The following is a 15,531-nucleotide window of genomic DNA, read 5'->3' as shown; positions in this document are numbered from 1 at the left end:
AGAAAGAAAGAAAGAAAGAAAGAAAGAAAGAAAGAAAGAAAGCGAAAAGAAAGAAAGAAAGAAAGAAAGAAAGAAAGAAAGAAAGAAAGAAAGAAAGAAAGAAAGAAAGAGAAAAGAAAGAAAGAGAAAGAAAGAAAGAAAGAAAGAGAGAAAGAGAGAAAAGAAAAGAAAGAAAAGAAAGAAAGGGAGGAGAAAGAAAAAAGAAAGAAAGAAAGAAAGAAAGAAAGAAAGAAAGAAAGAAAGAAAGAAAGAAAGAAAGAAAGAAAGAAAGAAAGAAAGAAAGAAAGAAAGGGAGGAGAAAGAAAGAAAGAAAGAAAGAAAGAAAGAAAGAAAGAAAGAAAGAAAGAAAGAAAGAAAGAAAGAGATAGATAGATAGATAGATAATCTGACAGATAGATAGATAGATAGATAGATAAGGAGGAGAAAGAAAGAAAGAAAGAAAGAAAGAAAGAAAGAAAGAAAGAAAGAAAGAAAGAAAGAAAGAAAGAAAGGGAGGAGAAAGAAAGAAAGAAAGAAAGAAAGAAAGAAAGAAAGAGAAAAGAAAGAAAGAAAGAAAGAAAGAAAGAAAGAAAGAAAGAAAGGGAGGAGAAAGAAAGAAAGAAAGAAAGAGAAAAGAAAGAAAGAAAGAAAGAAAGAAAGGGAGGAGAAAGAAAGAAAAGAAAAGAAAAGGAAAGAAAGAAAGAAAGAAAGAAAGAAAGAAAGAAAGAAAGAAAGAAAGAAAGGGAGGAGAAAGAAAGAAAGAAAGAAAGAAAGGGAGGAGAAATAAAGAAAGAAAGAAAGAAAGAAAGAAAGAAAGAAAGAAAGAAAGAAAGAAAGAAAGAAAGAAAGAAAATAAGAAAGAAAGGGAGGAGAAAGAAAGAAAATAAGAAAGAAAGGGAGGAGAAAGAAAGAAAAGAAAGAAAGGGAGGAGAAAGAAAGAAAAGAAAGAAAGGGAGGAGAAAGAAAGAAAAGAAAAGAAAAGGAGGAGAAAGAAAGAAAAGAAAAGAAAAGAAAAGAAAAGAAAAGAAAGAAAGAAAGAAAGAAAGAAAGAAAGAAAGAAAGAAAGAAAGAAAGAAAGAAAGAAAGAAAGAAAGAGAAAGAAAGAAAGAAAGAAAGAAAGGGAGGAGAAAGAAAGGGAAGAGAAAGAAAGAAAGATAGATAGATAGATAGATAGATAGATAGATAATTAGATAGATAGATAGATAGATAGATAGATAGATAGATAGATAATCAGATAGATAGATAGATAGATAGATAGATAGATAGATAGATAGATAGATAGATAGATAGATAATCAGATAGATAGATAGATAGATAGATAGATAGATAGATAGATAGATAGATAGATAGATAATCTGATAGATAGATAGATAGATAGATAGATAGATAGATAGATAGATAGATAGATAGATAGATAGATAGATAGATAGATAGATAGATAGATAATCAGATAGATAGATAATCAGATAGATAGATAATCAGATAGATAGATAATCAGATAGATAGATAATCAGACAGATAATCTGATAGATAGATAGATAGATAGATAGATAGATAGATAGATAGATAGATAATCTGATAGATAGATAGATAGATAGATAGATAGATAGATAGATAGATAGATAGATAGATAGATAGATAGATAGATAGATAGATAGATAATCTGATAGATAGATAGATAGATAGATAGATAGATAGATAGATAGATAGATAGATAGATAGATAGATAGATAGATAATCTGACAGATAGATAGATAGATAGATAATCTGACAGATAGATAGATAATAGGGAGAGAGAAAGAAAGGTGAAGAGAGAGAGAGAGAGGGAGAAGGGAATGAAGGCCACCCCTACATCAGTGTACAGTGTACTCACTCACTGGATGGATATCACGCTCCTCCATCTTTCCCTTCTGTTTGCTGTGCTTAAAAATTCCCGCCCACATCCCCTGTATGCCGGGGAGAGTGGGCGGGGCAGACACAAGGAGAGGAGGGGAGGAGTAAAAGCAGCTCCTCTCCTCTAACTGGCTGTGTGGGCAGCAAGGGGAGGGGATAGATGTCAGAGCTGGCTGTGATACGCCCAGCTCATCTCTCTCTCTCTGGAGCTCTCAGTGTGCTCCGATCCCCCTGCTGATCTGTCCCACTCGCAGCTGGCACTTGCGCCCTAGGTGGTAGTGCGCTCCAAGCGGCTGCTTACTTCGCCTAGTGGTAGCGCCGGCCCTGGTATTTGATCACCTCTGCGTTTTTTTTTTTGCGCTATAAACAAAAAAAAGCTTAAATTTTGAAAAAAAATGTTTTTTTACTTGTTGCTATAATAAATAGCCCAATTTTTTCTCAATCTAGGCCGATACGTATTCTACATATTTTTGTTTAAAAAAAAAAACGCAATAAGCGAATGGTTTGCGCAAAAGTTATAGCCCCTACAAAATAGGAGACAGAATTATTATTTTGTACTTTTTTTTTTACTAGTAATGGCGGCGATTTGCGATTTTTATCGGCACTGCGACATTATGGCGGACACATCGGACACTTTTGACACATTTCTGGCACCATTCACATTTATACTGCGATTAGTGCTATAAATATGCACTGATTACTGTATAAATGTGACTGGCATTGAGGGGGTTAACACTAGGGGGTGAGGAAGGGGTTAAATGTGTGCCCTGCATAGTGTTTCTAACTGTGGGGTAAGGGGACTGACTGGGGGAGGTGACCAATCTGTGTCCCTATGTACAAGGGACACAGATCGGTCTCCTCTCTCCCTGAGAGGACGTGGAGCTCTGTGTTTACACACACAGATCCACGTCCTTGTCTCTGTAACCGCCGACATCGCGGCTGCCAGGCACGCGCATCGGCATCTCAGTGATGCGGCGGGCACGCGCGCGCCGCCCAGTGGCTGGAGGCTATAGACGGCCTCCCAGAAATTAAGATCCACACTGTGGCCGTATAAAGTCGTACGGCCGTCAGGAAGTGGTTAAATGGCCAAATTCTTGTGTTCACAATATATAGCTACACCTGGAATTCTTCTTTAAGCTGTTATACTTTGGATCATTAACAAGGTATTTCTCTTTGCATTCTGTGGCACCACAGTATATGCTGTGGCATATTAAGCTATAGAGTGGGCTTTTAACATGCCAACAGCAAGAATTATGCTAATGTTCACCCCTTGACAACATGATAGATTTAGAAAGTATAGAGATGTGAATTATACAATTAGACCCAGATCCCACCTAGAAGAATATTTACTGCATGTAAATTGAGCTGATGCAGTAACGCGCAATGCTCTTGTGCTGTGTACAGAGTGATGATCTGCCCTCATTATGTAAATTCACTTACACTCAAGAACTGCCTTAATAATCTAGATTTATCTCTAGCAAGAACCTGTGGATTAAAGAAACTGAATTCTTATAAAAGAGAATTTATGTTCATTAATCCCAATTAAAAGTAAATAACATATATAAACGTACTGTTAAACAGAACAATTGAAAAAGTAATTCAGATAAGAGGTAAACCATAACAATCAATTGGCTTTCATTTCAATGTAGCAAGATCAGAAAAATGTAATACTCAAATTTGTTGCAATGGTTTATTTCACATTGCTCTTTGCTTTAATAATTAAAGCGTTATTAAACCCACAACAGTAAAATCAGTCTGTATATGCAGTAAAGCATGTTTGTTACACTCACTGTGGAACCTAAGGGGTTAATCCTCTGCATTGTGTAAAAAGGCTATTTGGTCCTGTCTTCTCTGATCCTCCCCTTCTTCCACAGTCCCCAATCCATCCGCTAACCCCACAAAACCCTAGGAGGCACTCTGAAAATGCTTGGTTTGGTATGTATTGCTAGAGAGGTTGATTTTTTTTTTATTATTATTCTTAGGGTGCATGTGATCAGCCAATCAGCACTGTCCAGACAGAGGGTCAAGAGTCATGCATTTTCCATTCTAAGATTAGATTGGAGCTACAGAAAGAAAAAGAGGGGCTTTTAATCCCAAACAAGGCCACTGATTTGAATTGGACAAACTGCACTTGGTCCTCTTTATGATTAAATAAAGGTTTCAAGTGATTGTAAACCCTTAAGCCTCGTACACACGTACGGGATTCCCGGCGGGGAAAACTGAGAACCTGTTTGGTAACTTTTTCCCCCTACACAGGAAAACTGCCATTAGAGCTTTGGTCGGGAATCCCGGCCGTGTGTATGCTCTATCGCAGTGTTTCCCACAGGAAAACTGCCGGGTAAAAACCACCGGGAATCCCGGTGGGAAAAAAGAAAGCTGGTTCTCTTTTTTCCGGCAGTTTTCCTGTCGGGAAAACTGCAATGGAGCATATACACCGGTTTTCCCGGGAAAAAAGCTCTCATGGCAGTTATTACCCGACAGGAAAACAGGTCGTGTGCACAAGGCTTAACAAATACCTAATGAGGTAACTGGTCTCAGGTGATAAACAGAGATGAAACAAATCCTCCTGTATAAGTTACACTTGTTCATCTGCAGTCTTCTCTACAGCTGTTCAAAGTCTTGATTTTAGAACGCTTGTCTAAACTGTCAGAAAACAGGGGAGGAGAGCTGAAATTACACACATTACAGAGCTCAGTAAGGAGAGCTCTGAGAGTTAATTGGTGTGAATGGAAGGGAAACCCCTCCCTTCACAGAGCACACAAGAACAGAGCTGAGGCTGTCAATCACAAATTTTGTGCTGGAGCTCCCTCCCCTGTCACCTTTTTTCTCTTGGTAACAGGAAAACTTGTCAGAAGTAACTCATGCTGATAGCAGAGGAGTGAAGCAGCAGACAGAAATGAAACTTAGTGCGCTTAATTTACTGTATTTGCTGGCGTATAAGACTACCTTTTACACCTAAAAAAAATGGCCAAAAAGCAGGGGTCGTCTTATACGCCGGGTCAGCTTCGGCTACATACAGTACGGTATGGAGTTGGGTGTATAGGATTTTACTGTGTTTTTTTATTTTTGTTTTTTGTGGTTGAACTGGATGGACTTGTGTCTTTTTTCAACCTGACTAACTATGTAACTATGTAACTATGTAAGTATATACTGCTTAGCCAATCCCGGTGAGCGATGTATTCAAATGAATACAGAGCTTGCTCAGATTGGAGTAACAACCTCTGCCAATCCAAGCAGGCTACATACAGTAGCCTGCACAGATTGGCTTTGAGAGTCAGAGAGGCGTGGACTGATGATGTTACAGCCTCTGCCAATCCAAGCAGGCTTTGTATTCATTAATAGAATACATCGCTCGCCGTGATTAGCACCAGCTCCAGCAAGAAGGAAGAAGAATATGGCTCCAGAAGGAAGAAATATGAAGCATCGGAAGGGGGGTCGTCTTATACGGTGAGTACAGGCAAAAAATCTTTAAAAAAACTGTAAAATTAGGGGGTCGTCTTATACGCCCGGTCGCCTTATACACCGGCAAATACGGTAGATAAATACACACTATAGAGGCATATGCTTTGTTCATATTTCATGTCACAGATTTACAACCACTTTAATAAGAGATCCTCTTTTGGGTCAACATTATTTTACCTACGCTAAGTTTACTAGAAGAGAAGAATAGAAAAAGAGAATTTAAAGGAGATAAATGTAGATGTTTTTCTCAATATTAACCTTCTTACACAGGACATGATTTGCAAAGGAGTTCCACAATGCTGAATATGCACAGTAGCTTTGCTGATCTGTGCCACTGTGCACTGCATCTTTTATTCTACAGTAGGAAATAAAGTGGTTTACCTGTAAAGAGTTAAAGTCTGTATTTAAGAAACTGTGAGCAGGCAAACTCTCGCAGTACCTGCCTGCTCACAGCCTTATTTAAAATGTACATTGCGCTTCCCATGAATTTGCAGCTCAATTTATGTTCCAGCACAGATCCTGAGTATCAGTATGACCAAACTCCAGTAAATGCACAGAATTGATATCATTCAGCACTGACCAATGAAGATGGCCACAACCCGAAATCCAGGAGAAGTCAGGTAAAAGATGACGGCGAGGGACCTTGGACTGTTAAAGGAGAGGTAACTATTGTAGACTTGTTCTGCTTTAAACCCTTTTCATTTACAGTAATACTTCAGAAACAGTTACAGCAAACAGATGTTTTTCTTAGATAAATATGTAAAAGCTATATGTAAAAGCTGAACACTGTAAGCGCCCTTGTCAGTGTTAAATGGTTTGTCCCATTCCTGTAACTAATACAACCTGGGTGCTGGGTTTGAAAAACAGATTTACTGGCAGGATCACAAGCTAAAAATAAAAGAAAGAAAGCCTAAAAAATAAAACTAATGCACAAATTTAAAGCCCTGTGCACACGATCGGGCTTTTGCCCGGCCAAACTCACATCGGAAATCCGACGGAATTCCATCGGAGTAAAAGAGAACATGTTCTCTATCTAAACTCTGATGGAATTCCTCAGAATATCTGATGGGAAAACTCAGATGGGGCATACACACGGTCGGAAGTCCGTCTGACTTTTTCCATCGTAAACTCTGATCGTGTGTACGGGCATAAGAAATGATAAGCAGCAATATAATAAAATGTTTTCTTTTGGGTTCAATACCCTTTAACAAGGAAAAGAGGATTCATGTCCTTCAGGGCATAAGCCTTAGGCCCCATACTCACGAGCAAACATGTCTGCTGAAACTGGCCCGCAGGCCAGTTTCAGCAGACATGTTTGGTCGTGTGTGGGCGCGAGCGGGCCGAATTCCAGCAAACATTTGCCCGCCGGGCCTTTTCCCAGCAGACAAATATTCCTGGACTTGTTTTAAAACAGTCCGCTGGAATTCTGCCCGCTCGGACATGTACGGTCGTCAGTACAGACCTACCGTACATGTCCAGGCGCCCGCCGTCCCTCGCATGCGTCGAATGACTTCGACGCATGCGTGGAAGCATTTTAAAGGCGGGCCGCCCACGTCGCCGCGTCATCGACGCGGCGACACCGCGGACACGCCCCGCGTATTGTTTACGCGCGGACTTCTGTACGATGGTGTGTACAACCATCGTACAGAAGCCCTCTGGCAGACATGTATGGTGAAAACGGTCCGACGGACCGCTTTCACCATACATGTTTGGTCGTGAGTACCCGGCCTTAGTGTTAACCTACCTAATCCACCTAGAGGTGGTGAAACAGGATGCAGAGCAGCCCTTGCGAGTGTTCGCAGGCAGGACAAACATTGAGGCCAGGTTCACACCGTCCCCGCATGCGGCTCACAGCAGGGGTCCGGTGCCTGCTGGTTCACGTCGGATTTCAGCCTGAATTTTGGGCTTAAATCGAACCTGAAACACACCGCTGCGGAGATATGTGAACCGGTGATCTGCCGATATGATTTCGGCTAACGTGAAAGTTCATGCGCAGGCGCAATCTGATCTGCCGATATGGTTCCGGCTAACGGGCGAGGTTCGGAGATTTCCATCGGCAAGTTTGCGCCTGCACAGTACTTGAAGGATCTTTCTCGTTAGGGGAACCTTAAGGACAAGTCACCGGCTCCATAGAGAGCCAGTCACCTTCTCCTGCTATGCGAAATTAATTACGACGAACGCGCATTCAGTTCGCATAGGTGTGAACCCGGCCTGAATCTTAGATTTGGATTGATGTTGTGGCTCAGTGACAAACTCGCACTGCACATACTACATATAATATATAAGCAATGTAAAGATATCTCTTTGGGGTGCTTTGTAGCAGGGCGATTTTAGGATTAAGGTGGAAGGAGGAAACCAAACCACCTTACAGAGAAATAAGGCTCAAGGCCTTAACACCACCTTGTCTTTATGAAGAACAAGAAAGGGTTGTTTACATGATAGGTGCACCAGTTCTGTGACCTTTCTTACAGATGTAATAGCCAGAGCAAAAACTACTGTACAAGTAAGGTCAACCAAGCAAATATCCAAAATAGACTTAACCAGAGGGCCTAACCCGAGGCTTCTGTAAAGTCAACACGACCAAATTAAGCTCCCATGGTGAAACAGGTGTACAAAAAAGGATAGGAAGGTATGCCACCCCTTGAATAAAGGCTTTTTATCAGAAAAAAAGGCCAGCAGTCTCAGAAAAGGAATGGCCAATGCAGAAACTTGACCCTTCTGGATGGCCAAAACCAAAATATTGCTCCAGCCCTGACTTGGGTTTCAAAAGCCAGGCCAATAAAGCCATTATCGGTAAATGATGGTTATCTCTGGGACAGAAGGTCTGGTTGGTCTGGAAATGTTTTTTTTTCTCTCCTCCTCCTCCTCACTTGATGAGGAGTGTAAGAGGAAGGGATGACATGGGGAGAAAAGGGGAGGGGAAGGGAAAAGGTGAGAAAAAGGAGAGAAAGTACTGAACACAAATAAGCACAAGGGGAATATGGAAATTCCCACAAGCACAATAGATGAAAGGAACAATTTTTAAAATCCTTTTTTTTTTTGGTATAACACAAACATATAAATAAAATAAAGGGGAGGGGGGAGGGAAGAGAGAGAGGTAGTTTGAGAAGAGAAACCTCTATGGTTGGGATTGTGTGGGCAACAAAAAATATATATTCAAAAAGTATAAAAAATATATATATATTTAATACACATAAGTAGAAAAAAATAAAAAAGTACATTGCAATACAATATGATATCATATCCCTGATGAAGATCAAACCATGTAGGTTTTGATTTAAAAACGCATCGGATCAGCCAATTCTCTTCAGTTCAACCGAATGGGGACTTTCTGAAATATGGCATTGTGTCTTTTTGCTATTCATATGTCTGTAATAATTCTTTTATGATATCATATTGTATTGCAATGTACTTTTGTATTTTTTTTCTACTTATGTGTATTAAATATATATTTTTTTTATACTTTTTTATTATATATATATTTTTTGTTGCCCACACAATCCCAACCATAGAGGTTTCTCTTCTCAAATTTCCAAGGGATGATGGCAACCACATGGTCATCTGTATAGGCTGGTTTATTGCAGAGAGAGAGGTAGTAACACATATAATATTAACACAGTAGGGAAAGGAGAGAGGGACTGAACCCACTCCTTTCCCCTTATGAATTTTTTATATATTTTTTCCTATTATGATATAATACAATTAAAATAACAGAAAACACATAAAGCCCTAATACAGTAGGGAAAAGGGAAACAGGGGGGGAGAGGGAAAGGGATAAGATAAGATCTGGGTTTCTCTTCAGTACATAGACCTCGTGGAGGGGGAGGGGGAGGAGGAGGATGAGGAAAGAGGGGGGGGAGGAGGGAATATACTCCCCCACCAACACCCCCCCCCTTTTTTTTCTCCTTTTAAACCCCCCTAATCTGGTATTGGGGAGAGGGAAAAGGGAGAGGAATATACAACATTATGTTTTATTAAGGAGAGGGAAAACAGGGGGGAGACAGGGAGGACCACCTCTCATAACCAAAATATACAAGTTTTATGTATGTCTTATGATTGTATACGTGATTGTAAAGAATTTTTTTTTTTTTTCAAATAAAGATGAATAAAGACAGAAATGAAACACAACAGAAAAAAAATAAGATCACCAGAATGCCCTTACGACTTACGACTGAGAAAGTCCACCTCTGGGAATGTGGACAAGGCTGGAATGTGCCTTTTGGTTCAAGCAAAACTTAGGTCCACTTCTCAGCTTCTACTGCTGCCATGTTAATTAATACACGGTTGTGAACCCTTGTCAGTTTGTGGGTGATTGCAGCGTGGTGCTGTGGCAGTAACATACACATAGTCCAGATGCAATAGAAAGAACTATGACAGAGTATGACAGTTCACAACAAGCCCCGCAGAAAGGCAGCTCAATCGGAAAAACACTCATGGAAGAGCAGCAGATTGTAGCAGATCAGATCTCAGCCATAGCTGTTTTGAGGGGCGGAATGTGGCCTGGCAGTTCCGTGCCCAAGTGGAGAGGTTTCCAGGAAGAGTGGTAGATCTCTAGGCTTTCCCTACACATGCATCTAGAACATTTCCCTGTCACTATTACTGTCGCTGACAGTCCCTACACTACCCACATGCTAAATGTGTGCCAAACTCAGGAGCCAGAGCCTTAAATAGGCTCTGTCTGACCCAAGATGGCCACCAGGGTCCCATGTGCTGATTGCTGCCCAAAACTGATCGCTGACCCAGGAAACCATAGAGGAACCATGTGCCTCTTGACTTCTCCTCCCTCGGTACTGCTTCTGTGGTTGAGCACCATATGCAGTGGAGAAAATAGACTGCATCTGCCTACAAGTTGCCTCTAAAACTGGTTGGTCCAATGTAGCAGAGATAGGTGGATGGCCCTTAGCTTGAGAATGTTGATGGAAAGTCTGGACTCCCTTTAAAGACCGTGTGCCTTGGATCATTGCTGTCCCTAGGACATCTCTCTACACCAATAGTCTGGCATCTGTCATGAGGACCGTCTAGGTTAACAGGAGAAAGAACTTTCCTGAATTAAGTGCAGCACAGATATCCTGACCTTGAGACATAGGACCTGTCCAGAGACTGTGGGAGCTCATCCCATGCTTTCAGCAAATTGAGCTGAAAAGCCCTTAAAGCGGTAGTTCACCCTCCTTAAGAACAATGCAGCATAAAATCCGGCATAGTAGCGCGAGCTACACTATGCCGGTCTTAATTTTTTTATCCCGGTACTCACGGTTATATCGTGCATTGACGATTCCGTCTGCCGTGGGGAATGGGCGTTCCTAGCAAGAGGGAGGGTGATTGACGGCCGGCTCTGGCACGTCACGCTCCCCGAAGACAGCCGGAGTAGGTCTCGGCTCTTCACGGCGCCTGCGCACAGGCTATGCGCAGGCGCCGTGAAGAGCCAAGCCTATTTCGGCTATTTCCGGAGAAGCGTGACGTGCCACGGCCGGCCGTCAATCACCTTCCCTGTCCATAGGAACGCCCATTCCCCGGAATCTTCTATGTAGGATATAACGGTGAGTACGGGGAAAAAAAAATTAAGACCGGCATAGTGTAGCTCCCGCTACTTTTTTTTTTTTTATATAGGGTGAACCCCCGCTTTAAGTAAAACTGAACAAACATCACCGCCTCGATTGAGGCTAACATAAGGCCCAGAAAGATCATTTAAAATCAGACTGCAGGATGATTTTTGGAGTGCAGAGCCTGGACATGAGCTCAGAGGGTCATCACTCGTTCCCAGGGCAGAACACCCAGGCTTGGGGCGTATGCAAGACTTAGCCCAGATACTGCAAGTGGTGGGTTGGATCTAACACATATTTCTGTAAGATGAGAATCTTTAAGCTTTTCTGAAGCTCTTAAGTGTCTGTATTGTCCGCCACACACTTTTTATCTGCGCTGGGGCAGAGTGATCCTTAAAGAGAAGGTAATCTAGATATCTGATAATGTATCTCAACAGACCAATTCCACAGTGGTAGGATCATGTTATCTGACCTCAGCCAGTCCTCATACAGCACACCTGTACTGAAGAATTAACTGGAAAGGACTTATTATGTTGTGGGAAGGGACCCATACTGGTGATCTTAGGTCCAGTAGGTGGAGATGGTTTTAACCTCAAAGAGGAGGACACTTCATCCAGCAAATCCTTTATTGTTTCTTTAAGCAGGGAGAGATCAAGGGTGACTGCCCACCCTCTTGGGATATTTCACTTTCCACTTCCCCATCTTCCTCCCCCTCTTTATTGGGAAGCAGAGCTCCCACAATCGATGTGCCAGACAACAATCACATTCTACTGCTGTACCAAGGAATAGCGGAAAACGCAATCCAGTGTCAGAGGCAATGTTACATGCTGGCTGGCCAATAGCTCCTGTTGCTGTCTCTTAGCCAATGAGGAGGGAGAGAGCAGAGGGAGCCTCTGCTCTTGTGCACAGCTCTGTTTCAGGAGATAATTTTAAGGGGAGGTGGGCTGCATGCAGATGCTTTTTTTTTAAATCTTTTTTATTTTATATGCAACATAGACATACAAAACGTACAACAGCACAGCCAACAGCAGGCATAAAACCCAGCAAGGACCCGCGCAGGGGTCAAAAGGTAGCAGTACAGATCCAAGACATGTTAGCGAATTAGTGACCACCACAATAAACCAACAGCAATAAGGCGGTCCAGCGCATGCTCCAGGGGCAGGATGCTAGTGGACAGGCTCACCTCAGTCGTTATGCCAACAGGGGACGGCTCAGCAAAGCCTCAAGCATCGCTACCAGAAATCATAGGAGCCACCTAATCTGCTGCCGCAGTGGAGGGCTCAGCCAACCATTTAGACCAGACTCTGTCATGTTTTTTCGGACAACCTCTGTGTGCGTATCTCTGTATAAAGGAATCACATTATTAACCAGTGTTTTCCATAGACCCAATGAGGGAGGGGCCCTACGCTTCCAGCACAGGACGATGGACTTCCTGGCATAGAACAGCAAGAGACCCAATAGGGTTCTCTCAGCCACCCTGGGCACCAGGTCCTCCACCATGCAGAAGGCTTTTTACCTTAATAAATAAAAGGCCTTCAAGTAAAAAAAAAACTTCAGCCTTTACACTCTTTAACTGTTCGCTGAATACCCTATTTAAATGGAGCAGTAAAACTGGGTAATAATATCTTTCCAAATAACACGATCTAATGTTATTGTAGTTTAGTGAGCCCTACCTCCAAGTCCCTTTGAGTTGGTTTCCCACATCGTCTTTCCATTTCCTCTTCATGCTTCTTCATCATCTGTAACTGCTCCTCTGGTGTTAATGGTGTGCTGTTTAAAGGAATTATGGAGTCTGTCTGTGGAAGATTTTCTGTCATAGACAATGGTTCTTTAGTGATATCCTTGAGCACTATAGACCTGGGTAGTAAAAAAAAAAAAACAACAATTACTAATTTGCTGCTTAATAAAATTTATGAATATTGTCCCTGGAATATGGGGTAAAGTAGCATTGTTTCTGGGATTAATAGCGGTTACTGAATGCCAAGAACAGTGGTGTGAAAACAAAATGATATCTTGGATTACTGGGGTCACAGTTTTGCCATCATATCCGATTCTCTAGAATTGTTTACACCTACTGTAATGTTAAACTATGTTTTAAGTACCACATGGGGATAAGATGTATCTCAGCGCATGTTTGGACAGAACCTGCTCTACTTGCCATTGATAAGAGGGGTTTATAGGCATTTTAGTACATTACCGTTGTTCTTGAAATCATTAGGAAAAGTGGGAGCCCCACGTGCATGGAAATGGTGGGCCTCAAGCTTAAAGCGATATTAAATCCTAAACTAAAAATGTAATATATTGCAATTTACCAATCCTTGGATGTGGTGTGTCAGGAAAGGCACAGCCAGACACGCGCATTCACGGCGCGTCAGCACGCACATGTGCACCTGTCACTAACATGGGTGCCAAAGGGGCTATTGAAAATTAGTGCATCAAAGGCTCCTTGTTGTTTGGTCTGCAGCTTCTGTGTGTCTGAACCCTGTTACCTGTGCTGACTTCTGAACCCGGCTTGCTCTCACTAACCTTGTCTTCTTGATACCCTGACTTCGGCTTGTTTTGAACTCCTCTTCTGTCTACTGCTCTGCCTGATCCACCAGAACGCTACCGACACGGCCTGCCTGACTCTGAAACTGCTTCTCTGCCTGCTGCAGTTCTGCTCTGCAAATGGCACCAGTTTTTGTCTCTTCTGGGATCCAGCCTGCCACAGCTCTGGTCTACCCAACCCTGCCGGTCTGCCTGTTGCATCACCAGCCAAGAACATCCAGCCATACCAAATACTGGACTGATCCTAGGCACTCCTGCGTCACAGTGATTCTGTGGCTACTGTCTCAACCTCAGGGTCCCACAAGCTGATGCGGCAAGAGAGGCACACATCAGGCTCACGATCCAGGTACGTGACATGGTGGCTGCATTTGTTTCCTTTTTTACGTTATTCTTTCTGTTTTTACCTGGTGATCCAGCCAGTAACACACTTTCTGTATTAGAGTACCCCTACTCTGGACAAAGAAGCACAGGGGCATCTTTGGACAGCAGATTTGTCAGTCTGGGGGAGGGGAGTGTTAGATGTACCAGTAGATTTAGATACACTAAAAAACGGTGGCCAACCTCCAATGTATACTGCATGTACACAAGCAGTTACAGCAATGTTTTTTTTTTTGGGGGGATAAAAGCTTAAGATAAATGACCCGTCAGTGGTAAAGGTTTTGTCTCACACTAGAACGTCTACATTTGCAGGAGATCTTGTTCTGTTGATAAACAACAGACTTACTGGTCAGATCACCAAGTGAAAATAAAGGAAAGAAAGTAAAAAAAACAAGAAAACTAATGTAACCACCACATCTAAAGACCTATACACACGATCGGACCTTTGTCCGACCAAATTCACATCGGTAGGAATTTCCAATGGAAAAAGTCCGTCCATCGGAAATTCCGATCGTGTGTACAAGGCATAAGAATTGGCTGAAATATAATAAATGTTTGCTTTTGGGTTTAATATCGCTTTAAATTTGCTTGAAAGAAAAGTGCTCCTTGTTCTAGAACAACCAATGATATTAATCCCCTTAATTTTCCCAGGAAAGTGTGTGAATTTAAATCGAATCATTGGTTTGTAACAAAAAGCAATTTCCGGTGGGTGAAGTCTCCTGTTTTTATGTACAAAAACATGGTAAGTGGAAGTGAAGGTATACTTTGTTCTCATTTCAATTATTTCTACTGTCAGTGAAACCATGGAAGCTTTTAGTAAGTTAATAAACTGTTTCAATTTGCTTTAGTAGCCTTCTTAGCAAAAAAAAAAAAAAAGAATAAAATGGGCATATGCTGTTTATGATATACGAATAATACATTACATGGATTTATGTATACCAGCTACACTACTGATCTTTCTACCCATGATAAAAATTGGCTAATATATATTATAATCATAAAAACAATTCCAATGCTTTAACCACTTGCCGACCGTCTAACGACGATATATGTTGGCAGAATGGCATGGCTGCGCAAAGTAACGCACCTGTACGTTGCATTAAATTTACCCCCTTACGTGCGCATCTATCTCGTGCTCCGTGACCATGCCCGTGAGACCAGCGGACTCAATGTCCGCCAGTGTCCCGCAATCATGCCACGGAGCTGCAGAACAGGGAGATGCCTATGTAAACAAGGTATTTTCCTGTTCTGCCTAGTGACAGGACAGTGATCACTGCTCCCTGTCATCGGGAGCAGTGATCACTGTCATGTCACTCGTAGCCCAGCCCCCTCACAGTTAGAATCACTCCCTAGGACACTTAATCCCTTCCTTGCCCTTAGTGGTTAACCCCTTCCCTGCCAGTGTCATTTACTCAGTAATCAGTGCATTTTTACAGCAATGATCACTGTATAAATGACAATGGTTCCAAAATAGTGACAAAAGTGTCCAATGTGTCCGCCATAATGTAGCAGTCATGATAAAAATTGCTGATCGCCACCAATACTAATAAATAGAAAAAATAATAATAAAAATGCCATAAAACTATCCCCTATTTTGTATACACTATAACTATTGCGCAAACCAATCAATATACGCTTATTGCTATTTTTTTCAAAAATATGTAGAAGAATACATACCGGCCTAAACTGAGAAAGAAATTTTTTTTTTTAGATATGTTATTTAGATATTTAT

General features: G+C 41.7%; 1 protein-coding gene across 1 annotated transcript in view; it reads right to left on the bottom strand.

Annotated features, from left to right (window-relative positions):
* The window catches only part of DNAH3 (dynein axonemal heavy chain 3), a 483,492-nt gene that overhangs the window by 397,386 nt on the left and 70,575 nt on the right, over window positions 1-15,531 (bottom strand). Inside the window, exon 5 of the mRNA XM_040356847.1 lies at window positions 12,548-12,731. Coding sequence (XP_040212781.1) covers window positions 12,548-12,731 — 184 coding nt within the window. The remainder of the gene's footprint in view (window positions 1-12,547; window positions 12,732-15,531) is intronic.

This window comes from Rana temporaria, chromosome 6 (genome assembly GCF_905171775.1).
Source record: "Rana temporaria chromosome 6, aRanTem1.1, whole genome shotgun sequence".
NCBI lineage: Eukaryota > Metazoa > Chordata > Amphibia > Anura > Ranidae > Rana > Rana temporaria.
Note: the sequence above shows the minus strand (reverse complement) of the source record. Positions and strands in the feature narration are given on the sequence as shown.